Consider the following 21,408-nt stretch of genomic DNA (forward strand, 5'->3'; position numbering starts at 1 on the left):
ATTACGGCTGTAGTTTCCCCTTGCTTTCAGCCGTTCGCAGTACCAGCACAGCAAGGCCGTTTTGGTTAATGTTACAAGGCCAGATCAGTCAATCATCCAGACTGTTGCCCCTACAACTACTGAAAAGGCTGCTGCCCCTCTTCAGGAACCACATGTTTGTCTGGCCTCTCAACAGATACCCCTCCGTTGTGGTTGCACCTACGGTACGGCCATCTGTATCGCTGAGGCACGCAAGCCTCCCCACCAACGGCAAGGTCCATGGTTCATGGGGGGAAAAATATGCATAGTAGGCTAATTTACTGATATGTTTATCACCAAAATTTGCATTAACCCTAACAGCATAAGTAGCTGAACCTAACAGTTTCCGCAGGTCATCGATGTGTTTCTTCCAAGTAAATTTCTCATCAATGCACACACCCAAAAATTTTGAATATTCTGTCTTAGCAACAGACTTCTGTTCATAGTCTATATTTATCAATGGTGTTATGCCATTTACTGTACAGAATTGTATAAACAGTGTTTTCTCAAAATTTAGTGAGAGTCCATTTGCAGAAAATCACTTAATAATTTTCTGAAAGACGTTAGTTGCAAATTCCTCAGCTGATTCTTGCTTGTTGGGTGTGATTTCCAGCACAGCAAGGCCGTTTTGAATGTTACAAGGCCAGATCAGTCAATCATTCAGACTGTTGCCCCTGCAACTACTGAAAAGGCTGCTGCCCCTCTTCAGGAACCACATGTTTGTCTGGCCTCTCAACAGATACCCCTCCGTTGTGGTTGCACCTACGGTACGGCCATCTGTATCGCTGAGGCACGCAAGCCTCCCCACCAACGGCAAGGTCCATGGTTCATGGGGGGAAAAATATGCATAGTAGGCTAATTTACTGATATGTTTATCACCAAAATTTGCATTAACCCTAACAGCATAAGTAGCTGAACCTAACAGTTTCCGCAGGTCATCGATGTGTTTCTTCCAAGTAAATTTCTCATCAATGCACACACCCAAAAATTTTGAATATTCTGTCTTAGCAACAGACTTCTGTTCATAGTCTATATTTATCAATGGTGTTATGCCATTTACTGTACAGAATTGTATAAACAGTGTTTTCTCAAAATTTAGTGAGAGTCCATTTGCAGAAAATCACTTAATAATTTTCTGAAAGACGTTAGTTGCAAATTCCTCAGCTGATTCTTGCTTGTTGGGTGTGATTTCCAGCACAGCAAGGCCGTTTTGAATGTTACAAGGCCAGATCAGTCAATCATTCAGACTGTTGCCCCTGCAACTACTGAAAAGGCTGCTGCCCCTCTTCAGGAACCACATGTTTGTCTGGCCTCTCAACAGATACCCCTCCGTTGTGGTTGCACCTACGGTACGGCCATCTGTATCGCTGAGGCACGCAAGCCTCCCCACCAACGGCAAGGTCCATGGTTCATGGGGGGAAAAATATGCATAGTCGGCTAATTTACTGATATATTTATCACCAAAATTTGCATTAACCCTAACAGCATAAGTAGCTGAACCTAACAGTTTCCGCAGGTCATCGATGTGTTTCTTCCAAGTAAATTTCTCATCAATGCACACACCCAAAAATTTTGAATATTCTGTCTTAGCAACAGACTTCTGTTCATAGTCTATATTTATCAATGGTGTTATGCCATTTACTGTACAGAATTGTATAAACAGTGTTTTCTCAAAATTTAGTGAGAGTCCATTTGCAGAAAATCACTTAATAATTTTCTGAAAGACGTTAGTTGCAAATTCCTCAGCTGATTCTTGCTTGTTGGGTGGCAAGTCATTAATATATATTAAGAACAATGAGGGACACAAGACTGAACCCTGTGGGACACCATTCTTGGTACCTTCCCAATTAGAAGACTACTGATTTTTGCAGACTATCTGTACTGTTAATTTCAACCTTCTACATTCTTCTAGTTAAATATGAATTAAACCATTTGTGCACTGTCCCACTCATACCACAATACTGAAGAATTTCTTGATTTACACAATCAAAAGCCTTTGAGAGATCACAAAATATCCCAATGAGTGATGTTCGTTCAGTTATTCAATGCTTTTAATACTTGACCAGTGAAATCATATAGCATTTTCTGTTGAAAAGCCTTTCTGAAAACCAAACTCACATTTTGTTAGTACTTCATTTTTGTAAATATGTGATGGTACTCTTGAATTCATTACTTTTTTCAAGAATTTTGGTTAAAGCTGTCAGAAGTGAGATTGGGTGGTAGTTGTTAGCATCAGATCTATCCCCTTTTTTGGCAATGGTTTAACAATAGCATGTTTCAATCTATCTGGAAAAATGCCCTGTTTCATTGAGCTACTACATATGTGGCTGAGAATCCTACTTATGTTTTGGGATCAGGCTTTCAGTACTCTGTTGAAAATGGCATCAATTCCATGTGAGCTTTTAATTTTGAGTGAATTTATTGTTTTCCTGATTTCAGTAGGACAGGTGGGTTGAATTTCAGTTTTATCAAATTGCATAGGTATTGCCTCTTCCATATCCTGCTTACATTTTCTAATAAATAGCTGGACCCTACTTTCTGTACAACACTTAAAAATAGTTATTAAAAATGTTTTTTATTTCTGACTCCTTAACAAATATTTCATTGAGTTTTTATAGAAATACAGTCTTCCTGTGCTCTCAGTTGCCCTGTTTCCTTTCAACATTATTCCAAATTGTTTTAATTTTATTATCAGATGTGCTAATCTCAGACATACTGAACATACTTCTGTACTTTTTAATAACTTTTCTTAATACAATGCAGTAGTTTTTATAATGTTTCACTGCTTTAGGATCATTACTCCTCCTAATTATAAGATACATTTCCCTTTTCTGTTTACAAGATATTTTTATCCCTTTAGTAATCCATGGCTTTATACATGGTTTCTTCCAATTATATTTCATTGTTTTCTTATGGAAACTGTTTTCAAATATACTCACAAAGGTATCATTAAATATGTTAAATTTTAAATTAGCATTAGGTTCCCTGTACACCTCATCCCGGTCTAACTGTTGTAAGTTTTCCCTACAATTTTCAATAGTTAAATTGTTAATTGAATGCACTATTTGGTACGGCTGTTCTGCATAACTGTATTGAGCTGTATCATATACTGTAACTAGCTGTGCATCATGATGAGACTGACCATTCTTAATAGGAAAAGTTTTTATTTGATAAAATTTATCTTGCTCCATGAAAACATTATCTATCAGTGTGCAGCTCTCCTGTAACACCCGAGTAGGAAAATTAATAACTGACATCAAATTGAAAAAACCGAGTAATACTTCAAGTTCAAGCTTTCTATCGGATTCTTTCAGAAAATCTACATTGAAATCCCCACAAACAACAATTTACTTTCCTTTGTCTGACAGATAGCACAACAAAGAATCCAAATTTTTCAAAAATAGTGGAAAATTTCCCAATGGGGACCTATACACAGCTACAATTATAAAAGTGCCATTATTTAGTTTAAGCTCACATGCATATGCTTCTGTATGTTGCTCTATGCAAAAAATTTTAGTTTCCAAATTTTTCACACTATGACAAATTTTAACATATATGGCAACTCTTCTCTACTTACATGTTCTAAAGCTTATATTCACCTACTTTTACCATTTCCATACCTGTGACTACATGGTGTTCAGACAGGCATAGTACATCTATTCCACTCTCAGTTTCTAAGTATTCTAAACAAACAAGAAGCTCATCTACTTTGTTTTTTAATCCCCTGATATTCTGATGCAATATACTAACATTATTTTTTACTGTACTGTTATGAGAATCTTGCAATATTTTAACATCTCTAGTTCCTGCCCATCTTAACTTCTCATTAAGCTCAATTTCAATCAATGTTGGATGGTTGGGCACTGATCTTAGCCTAAAAAAGAAGTATTCCCATGAGTTTCAATACCTCCCGCCCCTTTAAAGATTTTGCTATCATCCCAGCCAGTTTACCATCCCAATTCCTATTGTTATTCATATTTGTTTATGCATCAAATTTTAAAAAACGTGTCACTCCTAATGAAAAACCCTTTACTCCACAAGGGAAGGCCAGAATGCTGGAATGATGGATTTACTTCAAAAGTTGTGCAAATTTAGTAGGCCATCAAAACAACATAATGTGCAAGTAGTAAGGTACACTACTCTGGCAGTTCGAGAAAATCGCAAGAGAAGTTTTACATGTCTCTTATGTAACTGATGTATCGAAAGTATGGAGTGTAAGAAGGCATTGTGGTTAAGTAAGCACTTAGCAGGAGCGTCGTGGACAAAGCGATGGTTGGAATCCAGCTACCAATTATTTTTAAAATCCATATTTTTTCATGCCTGGTCACTTTATTTGATTTATATGACATTTGAAAACCACACGGAAAGAAGCGGTTAAGTCCATTCTATAGATTTTTCAGGAGAGCAATTTTAAAATTTAAAATGTTACAGTTTCATTGATAGTTGAAATATTCTTTTCTAATTTATACAGTACATTCAACGACATTTTCTTTATAATTCCTTCAAAGTGGAAAAAAATATTATTAAAATTGGATACTGTATGTCTTTTTATCTAAGTGACTATTTTTTAATTTCTTTGTATAATGCACTAATTAGATTGTATAAGTCAAAATGTAATGTGATATTGGGATGACACTTCTCTATAAAACTTTCTTGCAGCTCCCTTGACAGAGACTGATTCATCTTTGAGTCTAGTCATTATTGGACAGGATGTTCATGTCTAATCAGCTTTTAGGAACAATATTGTTTATCAATATTCGATTTTTCGTTTCACTGAACTCATGTAAATTATAATGATTAATAAGCCAATCTCTCAACTTTTGTATCTTTAAATCACCTGGTATACAACTACCAACAATTAATCAATGAATGGTTATAACACATACATTAAAATATAATTAAAAGGACGTAATTTCAGTTATCAGCAGAAATCACAGTTTTTATAGCCCATTGTCTTCATTTCTCACATTTTTCTTACTACAAACTAATAACACAAAACTTGTTTGTAAATTCAGTGCCGGAAATGAATATTTGTATAGTACTCTTGGGCCCCTCTGTCACAGAATGCCTTCAGTTCTCGCAGATCACGATACTTTTCCTTAGTGATAGGTAGCAGTCCTGAAACATTGGACATGCGACCTCTTATTAGCATGGTATCTCAATAGGTTTGTTATAATGAAGCAGGACCTGCAATTTCACACGCTGATATGATCTAGTTTCATTTACTTAGTGTGACTAAAGTCCTTACCAGCCTACATTCGTAACAGAGTGAAGGGAACAAAAACTGTCCTTCTGTAAGTTCTGGTTACTCTTCCATTTGTCCAGCAGGAGCACTAACAACTGATGTGATCCAAGATCTACATCTACATTTATACTCCGCAAGCCACCCGACGGTGTGTGGCGGAGGGCACTTTACGTGCCACTGTCATTACCTCCCTTTCCTGTTCCAGTCGCGTATGGTTCGCGGGAAGAACGACTGTCTGAAAGCCTCCGTGCGCGCTCTAATCTCTCTAATTTTACATTCGTGATCTCCTCGGGAGGTATAATTAGGGGGAAGCAATATATTCGATACCTCATCCAGAAACGCACCCTCTCGAAACCTGACGAGCAAGCTACACCACGATGCAGAGCGCCTCCCTTGCAGAGTCTGCCACTTGAGTTTATTAAACATCTCCGTAACGCTATCACGGTTACCAAATAACCCTGTGACGAAACGCGCCGCTCTTCTTTGGATCTTCTCTATCTCCTCCGTCAGACCGTTCTGGTACGGATCCCACACTGATGAGCAATGCTCAAGTATAGGTCGAACGAGTGTTTTGTAAGCCACCTCCTTTGTTGATGGACTACATTTTCTAAGCACTCTCCCAATGAATCTCAACCTGGTACCCGCCTTACCAACAATTAATTTTATATGATCATTCCACTTCAAATCGTTCCGCACGCATACTCCCAGATATTTTACAGAAGTAACTGCTACCAGTGTCTGTTCCGCTATCATATAATCATACAATAAAGGATCCTTCTTTCTATGTATTCGCAATACATTACATTTGTCTATGTTAAGGGTCAGTTGCCACTCCCTGCACCAAGTGCCTATCCGCTGCAGATCTTCCCGCATTTCGCTACAATTTTCTAATGCTGCAACTTCTCTGTATACTACAGCATCATCCGCGAAAAGCCGCATGGAACTTCCGACACTATCTACTAGGTCATTTATATACATTGTGAAAAGCAATGGTCCCATAACACTCCCCTGCGGCACGCCAGAGGTTACTTTAACGTCTGTAGACGTCTCTCCATTGATAACAACATGCTGTGTTCTGTTTGCTAAAAACTCTTCAATCCAGCCACACAGCTGGTCTGATATTCCGTAGGCTCTTACTTTGTTTATCAGGCGACAGTGCGGAACTGTATCGAACGCCTTCCGGAAGTCAAGAAAAATAGCATCTACCTGGGAGCCTGTATCTAATACTTTCTGGGTCTCGTGAACAAATAAAGCGAGTTGGGTCTCACACGATCGCTGTTTCCGGAATCCATGTTGATTCCTACATAGTAGATTCTGGGTTTCCAAAAACGACATGATACTCGAGCAAAAAACATGTTCTAAAATTCTACAACAGATCGACGTCAGAGATATAGGTCTATAGTTTTGCGCATCTGCTCGACGACCCTTCTTGAAGACTGGGACTATCTGTGCTCTTTTCCAATCATTTGGAACCCTCCGTTCCTCTAGAGACTTGCGGTACATGGCTGTAAGAAGGGGGGCAAGTTCTTTCGCGTACTCTGTGTAGAATCGAATTGGTATCCCGTCAGGTCCAGTGGACTTTCCTCTATTGAGTGATTCCAGTTGCTTTTCTATTTCTTGGACACTTATTTCGATGTCAGCCATTTTTTCGTTTGTGTGAGGATTTAGAGAAGGAACTGCAGTGCGGTCTTCCTCTGTGAAACAGCTTTGGAAAAAGGTGTTTAGTATTTCAGCTTTACGCGTGTCATCCTCTGTTATAATGCCATCATCATCCCGTAGTGTCTGGATATGCTGTTTCGAGCCACTTACTGATTTAACGTAAGACCAGAACTTCCTAGGATTTTCTGTTGTAAGTGTCACTATGTATGGTAAGCCTTGGATGGTGACGTTCTATCTTCATCTCCTTAATAATTCGCGATGAGAATGAACAGTTTGGTCGGTATCTTGGTTGCAATCAGTCCAATCACGTATCATGGAGCCATCAACTTCAACAACATGAAAAGGAGTGGGTTTCGCACGTGCATCTTTAATAATGTCTCTCCTGTCCTTTGGGAGCTCAGTGTCTTTGTCACTTTTCCAGGTATGAATGTCCTCTAACTGGGAAGGTCACACAAATTGATTCAAATCGCTTTCCATGATGGACAAGATAATGGATGAACCTGAAAAGGCTGTAGTTTTTGTTTTTACTACCACATGTATCACAGAAGATTTCCAAATTTTTAACCTCGGGATCCAGAAGCGAAGTAACATAATGATGCAGGTAAGAAACTACTTCATTTGAAGCTTTCTTCCCTATGGTTTCAGGATAAAGATAAAACACTGCATTACTGTCTGAGAGTCGATGTATGCTAAATGCAGATATAGAGAAAGCTGTCACTTGTAACAGACAATGTTGATACTGATGTTTGGACATGGAAGATTTCGTTGGAAATCCATACATATCGATTCTGTGTTTGTAAACTTTCTGATTCTCTGTCGAGATTGTCTTTTATGTTGATAGAATGCATCAGCTTTACGGCGGTGCAGTTCATATTCAGTCTTCTCTCTCTTAATGGTACTTTGGATGTCTGATCTTTCCTTTTCGTCTGTTGCATGTGTGAGTTGTGCCTCTAGATCTTTGAAAGTTACAGAAAACTTATCACAAGTACTACATGTATCACTTCGAGGGAAAACGAATGAGATATTATATTTCATATTACATAGTTTACGATAAGTTTCATATGATACGGAACAAGTGGAATATGTCTCTTGAAACATCTTGAACATCTTCTTGATCGTGAGTTCTTCAGGCAAATACAGTATGTGTGTTTTATTTATGCTACAATGACTGGACTGTCCTTTAAATGACTTGATGTGAACGCAGATGTTTTGCTCTGTTTCTGTTGAAAGTTTATGAAATTGGCTTCCGTGTTTCCCTTGTTCATCAACTGGTGCCATGCTTTCATTTTTTAAGGAATTCCTGATAGTTTCTAATCTTTTCCTTGAAATCCCATGCAACGATATAAAGGCCTTTTGACAAACAGACAATCGTCCCAGTATTCTCTCTCATTATTCTGGCCTTATGATGAAATGTATAATCACACAAAGTAGCTTCTGTTCCAAACCTTCAGCAAATTGAAAATAAATGTTAATGTAGACTTCTCTGTATTAGTTAGCAAATCAGTACAATTCTTCTTACAGTTACAATGATCTCCAATTTCATGTGACATTGTTCTTAGCTTTTAAGATACTTAAGATTGTCTACCATACGTCTGTCTTTTTCTAGACTTACCACTGCAGCTTAACTATGGATATTCCATCACCAATTGAAACACCGACCTCAGTTGGATTTTACACGAAATTCAATTCTATATACCACACCACAATGCGCTGAAGGGATTGTCAAGGCCGCTGTGTGTTAGCACAAATCACAGCACGAAATTCAGTTCCACCACACCACAAATGATAGGAGTTAATGTCAAATCTGCTCTGTGTTAGATTCGATAATACATAAGAAAGATCAACAATGATTTAACAATGTAAACAATGAGACTTCCATAAAAGCAGAGAAAAAAAAATCAATACAGCTCATAAATCCGCACTTGCTGGACTTCACCCTTTCTGTCGGTGTATTGGACGAAGTTGCCCCGTTTTTTTCGTGTGTACCATATTTTAATCTGGCTACAACTCCGTGACTATACCCATCGCATTCATTTACGTTCACCCATCGGAAAGTACATCTGATGAACTTCATAATGATACCACTAACTCATTTCCGTGAGATTTGGACTTAACGCCTTCTTTCCGTGTAGTCTTTATTTGAGAGGTAATATATGGAAAAAACCATGTGCATTTTCATGAAGTTGTGGTGAATTTCATATGTTATTTGGCTAGTTACTATTTGTAATTACATTTTCAACGACCAGAGACAGGCTTGGAAAGCCAAAGTCAAACCTCGATAAATAATGGTGGGAATGACGTTATTCAGAATCAATAATATAGAAAGTAACAATGAGGCAGACCACAAGAGTAATGTACATTACACGTTGGATGTTCCCTCGACATCACATGTTGCAGGATAGTATTTGTCATTACAGACATGGAAAACATAGATTGAAACTTCACTCAAATACTTAATGCAAATACACGTGGTTTTCTTTTTTACTATATTACTTCTAAAATGTCATATAGATTAAATAATATGACCAGTGACGGAACAAATAAGTGTGAGCCGGAGTCGAACCGTCGCCTCATACACGTTCGTCTTACGAAGCTCGAAAGCAGATCACTCGACCACCATGAACTATAACATGCAATACCTACGTACAGATACATCAGTTACATAATAGCCACGTAAAAATTTCTCTTGCCATTTTCTCGGAATTGTCACAGTAGCGCACCTTACTACTTGCACGTAGTATTGTTTTAATGGCCCACTAAAAGGTGTACAAAGTTCGAAATAAATCCCTGCTCCCAGCGTCATGCCCTCCACTTGCCAGTTACCCTGAGTCAGGCAACCCATCATACTCCATCCACCTCCAAGTGCAGATGATGTATGTTGGGCTGCCTATCTTAAGGCAACTGAAATACACTACTGGCCAATAAAATTGCTAAACCAAGAAAAAATGCAGGTGATAAAGGGGTATTCATTGGACAAATATATTATACTAAAACTGACATGTGATTACATTTTCAAGCAATTTGGGTGCATCGATCCTGAGAAATCAGTACACAGAACAACCACCTCTGGCCGTAATAACGGCCTTAATACGCCTGGGCATTGAGTCAAACAGAGCTTGGATGGCGTGTACAGGTACAACTGCCCATGCAGCTTCAACTCGATACCACAGTTCATCAAGAGTAGTGACTGGCGTATTGTGACGAGCCAGTTGCTCGGCCACCATTGACCAGACATTTTCAATTGGTGAGAGATCTTCAGAATGTGCTGGCCAGGGCAGCAGTCGAACATTTTCTGTATCCAGAAAGGCCCGTACAGGACATGCGGTCGTGCATTATCCTGCTGAAATGTAGGGTTTCGCAGGGATCGAATGAAGGGTAGAGCCACGGGTCGTAACACATCTGAAATGTAACGTCCACTGTTCAAAGTGCCGTCAATGCGAACAAGAGATGACCGAGACGTGTAACCAATGACGCCCCATACCATCACGCCGGATGATACGCCGGTATGGCGATAACGAATACACGCTTCCAAAGTGCGTTCACCGCGCTGTCGCCAAACACGGATGCGACCATCATGATGCTCTAAACAGAACCTGGATTCACCGAAAAAATGACGTTTTGCCATTCGTGCACCCAGGTTCGTCGTTGAGTACACCATCGCAGGCGCTCCTGTCTGTGATGCAGCGTCAAGGGTAACCGCAACCATGGTCTCCGAGCTGATAGTCCATGCTGCTCCAAACATCGTCGAACTGTTCGTGCAGATGGTTGTTGTCTTGCAAACGTCCCCATCTGTTGACTTAGGGATCGAGATGTGTCTGCACGATGAGTTACAGCCATGCGGATAAGATGCCTGTCATCTCGACTGCTAGTGATACGAGGCCGTTGGGATCCAGCACGGCGTTCCGTATTACTCTCCTGAACCCACCGATTCTATATTCTGCTAACAGTCAAAAATGGTTCAAATGGCTCTGAGCACTATGGGACTGCTGTGGTCATCAGTCCCCTAGAACTTAGAACTACTTAAACCTAAGTAACTTAAGGTCATCACACATATCCATGCCCGAGGCAGGATTCAAACCTGCGACCGTAGCGGTCTCGTGATTCCAGACTGTAGCGGCTAGAACCGCTCGGCCACTCCGGCTAACAGTCATTGGATCTCGACCAACGCGAGCAGCAATGTCGCGATACGATAAACCGCAATCGCGATAGGCTGCAATTCGACCTTTATCAATGTCGGAAACGTGGTGGTACGCATTTCTCCTCCTAACACGAGGCATCACAACAACGTTTCACCAGGCAACGCCGGTCAACTGCTGTTTGTGTATGAGAAATCGTTTGGAAACTTTCCTCATGTCAGCACGTTGTAGGTGTCACCACCGGCGCCAACCTTGTGAGAATGCTCTGAAAAGCTAATCATTTGCATATCACAGCATCTTCTTCCTATCGGTTAAATTTTGCGTCTGTAGCATGTCGTCTTTGTGGTGTAGCAATTGTAATGGTTAGTAGTGTACTTTCCGGGCGAGTTTTATTTTGCCCACTGTGTATATGTAGTTTGCGATGAGTTTCTCTGTCCCTTACATGAAAGTAAAGTGGTAGAGATGGAGCAGAAGGGATCGTTGGGATTTGTGGACGGTGGTGTCATACAGTTTTAGTCCTGAACGTCTGGACAAGCAGTAGACTCAGGTGCTCAGAAGGTCGCACGGCAGTTGCTGACCCTCCGTCGGCCTACCTCCGTGTCGACGATGCGGCGGGCGAAGCCGAAGTCGGCGAGCTTGCAGTTGTAGTTGGAGCTGATGAGGACGTTCTCGCACTTGAGGTCGCGGTGCGCCACGTCCATCTCGTGCAGGTACTGCAGGGCGAGCGCCATCTGCCGCAGCCAGATACGCGACTGCTCCTCCGACACGGCGCCGTTCTTCAGCACGAAGTCCAGCAGGTCGCCGCGCTCCGCGAACCGCATGAAGATGAAGTACTTGGCGCGCCGCTGAAACGCACCCAGGCCCGTAGTCATCTCCCCGAACTAGACTACTCGGCAGCTAAAGGGTAGAGCTACAGAGGTGAATCAAGAAACAGCTATGGTTACCACTTCTTCTAAAAACCTCTTGTTTAAAATTATACGTAGAAAAACAGTCTCGGTCTCACAAATCACATTTGTTGGTGACCGCTTTCAGTCCAAAGACAGGTCATCCTCAAACTGTACTCCAAAGTTGATGTGTGGAGACGGATCCACAGAGCAGGAACTGCGGAAATCTCCTGATCTACACTGAATCGCCAGAGAAACTGATATAGACATGCGTATTTAAATACAGGGACATGTAAACGGGCAGAATACGACGCTGCGGTCGGCAACGCCTATATAACACAACAAGTGTCTGGCACAGTTGTTAGATATGTTACTGCTGCTGCAATGGCAGGTTATCAAGATTTAAGCGAGTTTGAACGTGGCATTATAGTGCGCACGCGAGCGATGGAACACAGCATCTCCAAGGTAGCGATGAAGTGGGGATTTTCCTGTACGACCATTTCACGAGTGTAGCGTAAATATCACGAATCCAGTAAAACATCAAATCTCCGACATCACTGCAGCCGGAATAGGATCCTGCAAAAATGGGACCAACGACGACTGAAGAGAATCATTCAACGTGACAGAAGTGCAGATTTCAATACTGGGCCATCAACAAATGTCAGTCTGCGAACCATTCAACGAGACGTCTTCGATATAGGCTTTCGGAGCCGAAGGCCCACTCGTGTACCTTTGATGACTTCACGACACGGAGCTTTACACCTCGCTTGGGCCCGTCAACACCGACACATAACTGTTGACGACTGGAAACGTGTTGCGTGGTCGGACGAGTCTCGTTTCAAATTGTATCGAGCAGATGGGCGTGTACGGATATGGAGACAACCTCATGAATCCATGGACCCTGCATGGCAGCAGGAGACAGCTGAAGCTGGTGGAAGCTCTATAATGGTGTGGAGAGTGTGCTGTTGGAGTGATATGAGACCCCTGCTACTCCTAGATACGAGTAACAGGTGACACGTACGTAAGCATCCTGTCTGATCACCTCCATCCATTCATGTCCGTTGTGTTTAGTGGTAGGAGTTCCACACCCAGGGAACTGCAGGGCGAGCTGCAATTCCAGCACCACTCATCACTGATGCGAATGCCCTCAGCGGAAAAACGTGGTCCCGATGTCATAAAACCTGGACTATGCAGTAATGGAAGAAAGTAATTATGCCGGATCAGTCTGTAACGCCGGAAATGCATATCCTCCTATTTCCATCTATTGTACTATTATTTTTTTTTCCTTGTTTTGTTACCTCAAGATATGACGTTTCTGTCTCTTTATATATTGTAATTGCTTTACTGTTTGTATATATATATTTATGCATTTATGTCGATGTATAATTAGTTTGTTGTGTAAAGAGTATTTGTATTTTACGCTGGGTCTTGCCTAGGGAAAACTGCTATCGAACGATTACATCGATAGGTCGTGTGAAGAATCAAAGTGTGTAGGATCTTTGGTAGTGTTAACTCTGCCGCGTGGAGCGCGGGCAGAACAGTGAGAGTCTGGCGGGAGTAGCGAGTGGAGCAGGTGTTGTGTGACGCTCCCGCGAGTTGCCGCGCTTTCGGGGTTTGGCAGCATGTAATTGCGCTCGACTCGCGATGATAGTTTCTGACATGGTGTCGCGGACGGGAAGCATTAGCTGGCGCACATCAAGAGCCCGTTTCGCCTGGTGACCGTGTCGAGAAGAAGGCGCGCCAACATCCAGCTTCTGCAACAGCGACGGCCGACAATGAGTGACTGTCGCCACCTCCTCGATCGACGGCTTCAAACCTTCAATCAACCAACAAGGAAGACTAAAAGCACGTAAAGTTTCAGAACTGTATGGCAGACCTCAGCTTTTTAATCTTGTTCCATTTTCGTAACTATAATTACAGCAACTTAGCATGAACGTTTGTTGCTCATTGTCCCAATTGCATTACCAAGCAGAGTCCCTTCCTTTTCCGAAATGAACCCGAGTGTCATTGAAATTCAAACGCCAGCATTAAAGTAATATTCTATTTCGCTGCTTTAATTTCAAAGTTCAGTTAAAGTCTCAGAGCTGGCTACAATATTCAGATTACACAAGCACGAATTAAGAGTGCGAGCTTTGTTACCATATTTTAGCTTACCTGTGACTGCAGCTCAGCTTGGTACGTACTACATTTTACTATTGTTAATTGTTCAGAATCGTTTAATTCAAGTTCAAAGTTAAATCTTTTCTTTCTAAATTGCGTAGATTCAAGTAGCTTTAGAAATGATTGTTGAGGTAGTCCAAGACTAACTGTATTTCGATGTGCTTCAGAAAGAAAGCTCACTATTAACTTCAGTCACTAAATTAACTTTCGATTTTCCGGTTTCATTAATTCTTTTGCTAAATTAAGTGTAGCGAAATTTATTACTTCTGACAAACTTTCAGTTTTCACACTACACGTGTCAACCTTCAGTTGCCACGCTTCTAGTGCTAATTATATGTGTAATAACCTTTCTTTTTCAGTTACTATAGTAATTGTCCTTAGGACTGGCGACCGTGATTTCCCCCAAATCTCAAATACCTAATTACCGCTAGTTAATTGTTAACGTAACGGCTGCACATTTACCTTCTTTATTAACTTTACCCCTTTTCAAAATTGATTTCCACCAGTTTCATTAGCACATTTCCTTTCATTTAGATGTAACCCTTTCCTCCCTCTTTACCGACAGGTTAACTTCGGTGACGATTGCTTTTCCAAAACTCCCATTAGGTACACGCGGTTTCATTTTTCACTGTCATTAAGGTCGGTAAGTGAGGGGGAGGTTACAAGTCTTGTTACACACTGTTGCCAAGCTGTGGTCGACTTTACGTCACGGGAGTGTAACATGGCGTGGGTTAAGTGATGGATTTTGGCAGCCATATAATGCTATTCCATGGTCCACATGGGGGTCGCATTATTGCGGAGGACTGTGTCACCATTTTGATTGATCAGGTCCATGTGATGGTACAATGTTTGTTCCCCTGTGGTGATATTGTGTTCCAAGAAGACGAGGCCCCTGTTCACACACCTCGTATCGTCCACGACTGGTTTTATGAGCACGGGTGTGAATTGTCGCATCTCACTGGCCCCCACAGTCACCAGTTATCAATATTGTTGAGCCTTTGTGGTCTGCTATGGAGAGAAGGATGCCTGATCGCTGCCACTGTTTTGCAGGAAGAATGGTATAAGATTCCCTTGAAAACCATACAGGACCTGTATTTATCTATTCTGAGACGACTCGAAACTGTTCCGAATTCCAACGGTTTTACTACAACATATTAGGCATGGTAATGTGTTGTATTTTTGGAGTTTCCATATTTTTGTCTACTTCCTGTACGAGGAAACACCAGCGCAAATGATCTCAGAAGTGATAACCTGACAACTGAAAATTCACACAAAAAGGGAAAACAATCTTGCATTAATATTAAAATAGGCACACGTAAAATAGTAATAGAAACAAATAAAATTTCCTCCACCACCATTTAATCACACCGCAGTGAATGGTTGTGCTACAAAAGGGCTTAAGTCGAAGTCAAAACTTCTCCACTAAATTACAAAATTCCGTAATTTCAGTAATGTCTGAAAATCATTACACATACTGGGGTTCATGTTGCGTGAAATTATTAATCCAATTCGTTAAATGGCATTCTAAACGTGGTGCCTCACTTTTCGCACATCTAGTGGTTGAACCGCGTAAAAATCCCTACTCAAGTCCACAATGAACAAAATTCAGATCTCGTGATCTAAAAACGAAATTCACTTCCGGATTACAAGCTAGTCGTTGGTGACTAACTCCGACTTAGATCATGTAGACTTTAACTAGGTTCTGAGCGAGGCATGTTACTCGAAATCACCAACCTGTTTGTACCAGGGATTTCATTTACATCAGTACCGTCACGTTCTCAAATTGAATAAAGCACTACTTCTAAATAAAGGCTCGGTGAGTCTAAAGAAGCACCAGTGCTGATGGCACATGACCCATATTGATACAAACAAAGGGCAGACTCAAATACAGACATTAATCGTAAGAATTACCCAAAAACATTTCACGATTCGAAATGAAAAACACTCCCGCACAAGTAGCGAATTTAAGGAGGCAGCTTCGTAACTGAAGACAAGTGTCTGCCCTCACTAACCGGAGCACAAAACGTACCGAACTGTTTTCGAAAGAACACACATTGTTATCACATCGACGTTCCGGCCAAGACTGAGCTTCCCAAGACGCCAGCCACTGGTAATTTTCCTGAGGACCCGTTTTTTAAGCGAGTAGGTGTGGATACCCAATGGTTCGGGGAGCCGCAAGAACGACAAACGCTTTCGTACGCAGAGAAGAACCTGTGAATCGTTCAGATATGCCAGCCAACGGCGGCCGATGTCAAAACTTTACTTAAGGGAATTGGGTGGATCTCACTACCAACATTTCGCTTAGAAACAAACGAGAGCGCTTTTACTCGCCAAGCCTCACCGGAGAAGTTTAGCAAGGTAGGCATTACGTTACCAGAAAGCGCAAGGAAGTCTCTACTTCCCTCACCGGCTGAACTGACATACACCCACACGTTAACACAGGGTGACAATTACTGAGCTATATGAAATAAAATCTTCATAACTTCTGAACGGTTTGCATTAGGACGTTCAAATTGCACGTTTGGAGACGGGGCATGATGAGAATTAGTATGCATATGTTTGGTTTGGTTTAGTGATGGGGTCATTTGAATGGGCTCATTTGGGGTATGAGAATCCGCATTTCGCGGCTCTTCACCCTCAACGGATGACTGTGTGGTGCGCAATGTCCAGTTACGGAATAATCGGTGTGGTATTCCTTGATCTCATGCCATGGCATGGCATGGCATCTTTGAACGATTCTTTTTTATCATAATGATATGTAACGAGTCAGTTTACAAGATATGTATACATGATAATGTTAATGTAAATGAACACATTTTTAATTTTAATCCTATTGATGCAACCACGATTTTTTATTCTTTTTTACTAGCTACCAGTTTTTTATAGAAATTCGTCAATGGAATAGAAGTAGTCGTCCATGAGAAATGATTTTAAATCAGATTTATAACTTGCTTCGCTGTATCTACAACATTTTATGTTATTGAGAAAATGATCGAAGATTTTTGTTGCTGCATATTGAAATCCTTTCTGAGCCACTGACAGCTTTAACAGTATGTAATAGAGGTTGATTTTCCCTCTGGTGTTGTAGGTATTGAAATTACTGTTCTTCTCAAATTGTGATACATTATTTATGGTCCATTTCATTATCGAATATACGTACTGTGACGGAGCAGTTAAAATGATTAGCCCCTTGAAGAGGTGGCTATATGACGTCTGTGAACACCACATATTATTCTTACCGCTTGCTTGTCTGCAATCAATAGTTTCTTTCTAAATGATGAGTTACCCCAGAAAATTATTCTGTAAGACATTATTGAGTGGAAATAGGCAAAATATGTCAGGATACCGACACGATTATTTTGAAGATTAGCAATTATATGAAGAGCAAGAGTAGCTCAACTTAACTGTTTGAGAAGCTCAGTGATATGCTTCTTCCAGTTGAAGCTTTCATCAATATGCACACCCAAATATTTGGAGTATTCCGCCCTCTTTACTGAATCCTGCTCATGTGTTACATCGTTTATTTGTATTTGTTGCACAAAACAGATTTGGTGTCTTTTCCAAAATTTAGGGAGAGTCCATTTTCAGAGAAACACTTAATAATAGTTTGGAAAATATCATTTACCAACTGTTCTGTTGCTTTCTCTCTAATAGAAGTTATTGTAGCACTGGTATTGTCTGCAAAGAGCATCATCTTTGTTGCATGTTAATTCGAAGGTCATTCACATATATAAGGAATAGGGGTGGACCCAAAATTGAACCCTGTGGGCTTCCCTTTATCTGAATTATTCAGTACGACTTTTTGGATTCTGTTTGTTAAGAATGATTCAAACCAGCTGTGCAAAAGCCATCAGTTCTCTAAAACTTGAGTTTTTCTAAGACATTAGCATGATCTACATAATAAAATGCCTTGGAAAGATCACAAAAATACCAACTCGTGATATATTATTACTTGAGGCTTGTACTATTTTATGAGTGAATGTATAGATAGCATTGTCAGTCGAGTAACCTTTCTGGACTCCAAACTGTGATATGCCAAGTAACTGTTTTCACTTAATCTGTTAGTATTGGTTTTTCCATCTTCAGTTCACTGCAACTTAATGAAAGAGAATTTTACATCAGACATGTTTTGCTTTCATTTATAAAGTATCTTCCTTGGTTATTCTGCGAACTGGATTCACATGTTCGTACATTTTTTGGTTGTTTTAGATTAAAAACAGGGTTTTGTTTATAAAGTTGAAGTTCAAGTTACTTACAATGTTTCCTTACATATTCCCCATACTACTGCTCCTTCCCTCCTAGCTAGCAGTGGTTGATGTCGAAAGACTTCGTTTCACGTATACACTTGGCAGTTTTTGAAATTCTGCAGTATTTCTTGAGCTGTGTTAGGGTTATTTACACTTCACTTTTGTAATTAATTTTGACAGTTGTTGAGGAAGATGGCCATCAAACAAACGTATTATGTTTCCAAAGTGTGCTATTATTCTCAAGTACATTTCTTTTTCGAATATTTTGGAAGAAGATCTTAGTAAGAAAATTGGATGATAACTGTTTAAGGCTGTGTTGTCATATGTTTCATGAAGTGGTTTAACAGTTGAAAAACTGTTGGGAAAGTTACGTCCGGCAGCAGCTGCTGCGAAAACTTCTGCTGTGTCACGCTCCAGCACCTAGAATGTAGAGGGCTTCTGTTGATACTCCAATGAGGGCAAGATGGTCAAAGATGGTTAGACCCTCACGTCGTACTCCGGACGGCTAGGTGTGGGTCGGTCCTACTGCCCAGATGCTTCGGTGGCAGGCAACGGCTCATGTCCTGTATCTACGTCATCAGCATGGCACTGAGCAGCACAGGGCTGACGTCACATTACTGTCCAGCTGTTCGAGTGCTGACAGCTGGTTCAAGTGGATGTACATGCTCTGCTACCTGCTGAATTTGCAGTGGTGGCGGCGTTTGTATGTCGTGCCGAATCATGTGGAATAGAGCCAATGGTCGGCTGCCATAACCACCAGTGGGTCAGTGTTTCCCAGCGGCCGGTCTGATTTCGTCACGCGGTAGACTGCAATGCGGAACAGGTATCAGTCCACTCAGCACGTGGGTCGCTGACCGGCACTTGGCTTACTCCAGTGTGGCCTGATACTGTCGTGGCGCTCCACCTGTTATGACTTTTGCCCTTTACAGAACGCACTGCCTCATGGCTATGCAAATGGTAGCATTTATGGATACATTTCTACGTGTCATCTGAGGGCGTCTGATTTGTTTTCTTTCTCTCTCTTGTTGCAGGCAGCGTAATTCAGGAGGAGGGAGGAGGAGGAGATTAGTGTTTAACGTCCCGTCGACAGCGAGGTCATTAGAGACGGAGCGCAAGCTCGGGTGAGGGAAGGATGGGGAAGGAAATCGGCCGTGCCCTTTCAAAGTAACCATCCCGGCATTTGCCTGAAGCGATTTAGGGAAATCACGGAAAACCTAAATCAGGATGACCGGAGACGGGATTGAACCGGCGTCCTCCCGAATGCGAGTCCAGTGTGCTAACCACTGCGCCACCTCACTCGGTGTAATTCAGGAGTGGTGCTGTCACTATGCAGGAGAAAACGCATTGTGTTCTGATGTTTCGTAAAATACTCTCGCCTATTATAGTTCAACAACAGTTTTGAAGTGCCTATATCTTAGAAGAAATATTAAGGAAAGGCAAACCTACGTTTCTAGCATTTGTAGACTTAGAGAAAGCTTTTGACAATGTTGATTGGAATACTCTCTTTCAAATTCTGAAGGTGGCAGGGGTAAAATACAGGGAGCGAAAGGCTATTTACAATTTGTACAGAAACCAGATGGCAGTTATAAGAGTCGAGGGGTATGAAAGGGAAGCAGTGGTTGGGAAGGGAGTGAGACAGGGTTGTAGCCTATCCCCGATGTTATTCAATCTGTATATTTAGCAAGCAATTCTGCCAGAGACAGTAAAGGACCTCGAAGAACACTTGAACGGAATGGACAGTGTCTTGAAAGGAGGGTATAAGATGAACATCAACAAAAGCAAAACGAGGGTAATGGAATGTAGTCGAATTAAGTCGGGTGATGCTGAGGGAATTAGATTAGGAAATTAGACACTTAAAGTAGTAAAGGAGTTCTGCTATTTGGGGAGCAAAATAACTGATGATGGTCGAAGTAGAGAGGATATAAAATGTAGACTGGCAATGGCAAGGAAAGCGTTCCTGAAGAAGAAAAATTTGTTAACGTCGACTATAGATTTAAATGTCAGGAAGTTGTTTCTGAAAGTATTTGCATGGAGTGCAGCCATGTATGGAAATGAAACGTGGACGATAAATAGTTTAGACAAGAAGAGAACAGAAGCTTTCGAAATGTGGTGCTACAGAAGAATGCTGAAGATCAGATGGTAGATCACATAACTAATGAGGAGGTATTGAGTGGAACTGGGGAGAAGAGGAGCTTGTGGCACAACTTGACTAGAAGGAGGGATCGGTTGGTAGGACATGTTCTGAGACATCGAGGGATCACCAATTTAGTACTGGAGGGCAGCGTGGAGGGTAAAAATCGTAGAGAGAGACCAAGAGAAGAATACACTATGCAATTTCAGAAGGATGTAGGCTGCAGTAGGTACTGGGATATGAAGATGCTTGCAGAGGATAGAGTAGCATGGAGAGCTGCATCAAACCAATCTCAGGACTGTAGACCACAACAACAACAACATAGTCGAGATCGGCCAGACGTGAAGAGCACCATACTATGGTAGGAAAAGTTTAAGGAGACTGGCAGTGCTGGTGACAAAGGACGAAGTGGTAGATTTTCGGTGAGCGACGGCATTGTTGATACCTCGCTTACAGCATTCTAATGCAGTCCGCAGAAATGGACGATTCGTGTTTCCAGAGGAACAGGTATACCTCAGAGCACTATGGTGAAGAATTCACACGAACAGTTGCATTTCCAGGCACAAAAAGTGCACCTCGTGCATAGGTCCAGGCATGAGTTTGCTAGGAACAAGCTGAAACGAATCAATGCAGACAATGACTACCTTAATAAAGTTTATTTTTCGGATGAAGTGATTTTTCACATTTCGCGGAAAGTAAACAGACGTAATAGCAATGTATCTGGGGATTGGAGAACCTACATATTGTGATACAGTAGATAAGTAACAGCCCAAAAGTGAATGTGTGGTGTGCATTAATGCATAAAACTATTATTGGACCATATCCATGGTAGGTATTGAAAACCTCGTAACTTCATTTTGTTAAATTTTGCAGCTTAAGCGAATACGGTTTCTTACAAAATAATATAAAGTGATAAAGAAAGTTCCTA

The 21,408-nt window shown here is 41.2% G+C and overlaps 1 protein-coding gene across 1 annotated transcript in view; it reads right to left on the bottom strand.

Annotated features, from left to right (window-relative positions):
* The window catches only part of LOC124789096 (testis-specific serine/threonine-protein kinase 1-like), a 118,311-nt gene that overhangs the window by 61,040 nt on the left and 35,863 nt on the right, over positions 1 to 21,408 (bottom strand). Inside the window, exon 2 of the mRNA XM_047256386.1 lies at positions 11,652 to 11,903. Within this exon, the coding sequence (XP_047112342.1) occupies positions 11,652 to 11,903 (252 nt within the window). The remainder of the gene's footprint in view (positions 1 to 11,651; positions 11,904 to 21,408) is intronic.

Source organism: Schistocerca piceifrons, chromosome 3, assembly GCF_021461385.2.
Source record: "Schistocerca piceifrons isolate TAMUIC-IGC-003096 chromosome 3, iqSchPice1.1, whole genome shotgun sequence".
In the NCBI taxonomy this organism is placed as follows: domain Eukaryota; kingdom Metazoa; phylum Arthropoda; class Insecta; order Orthoptera; family Acrididae; genus Schistocerca; species Schistocerca piceifrons.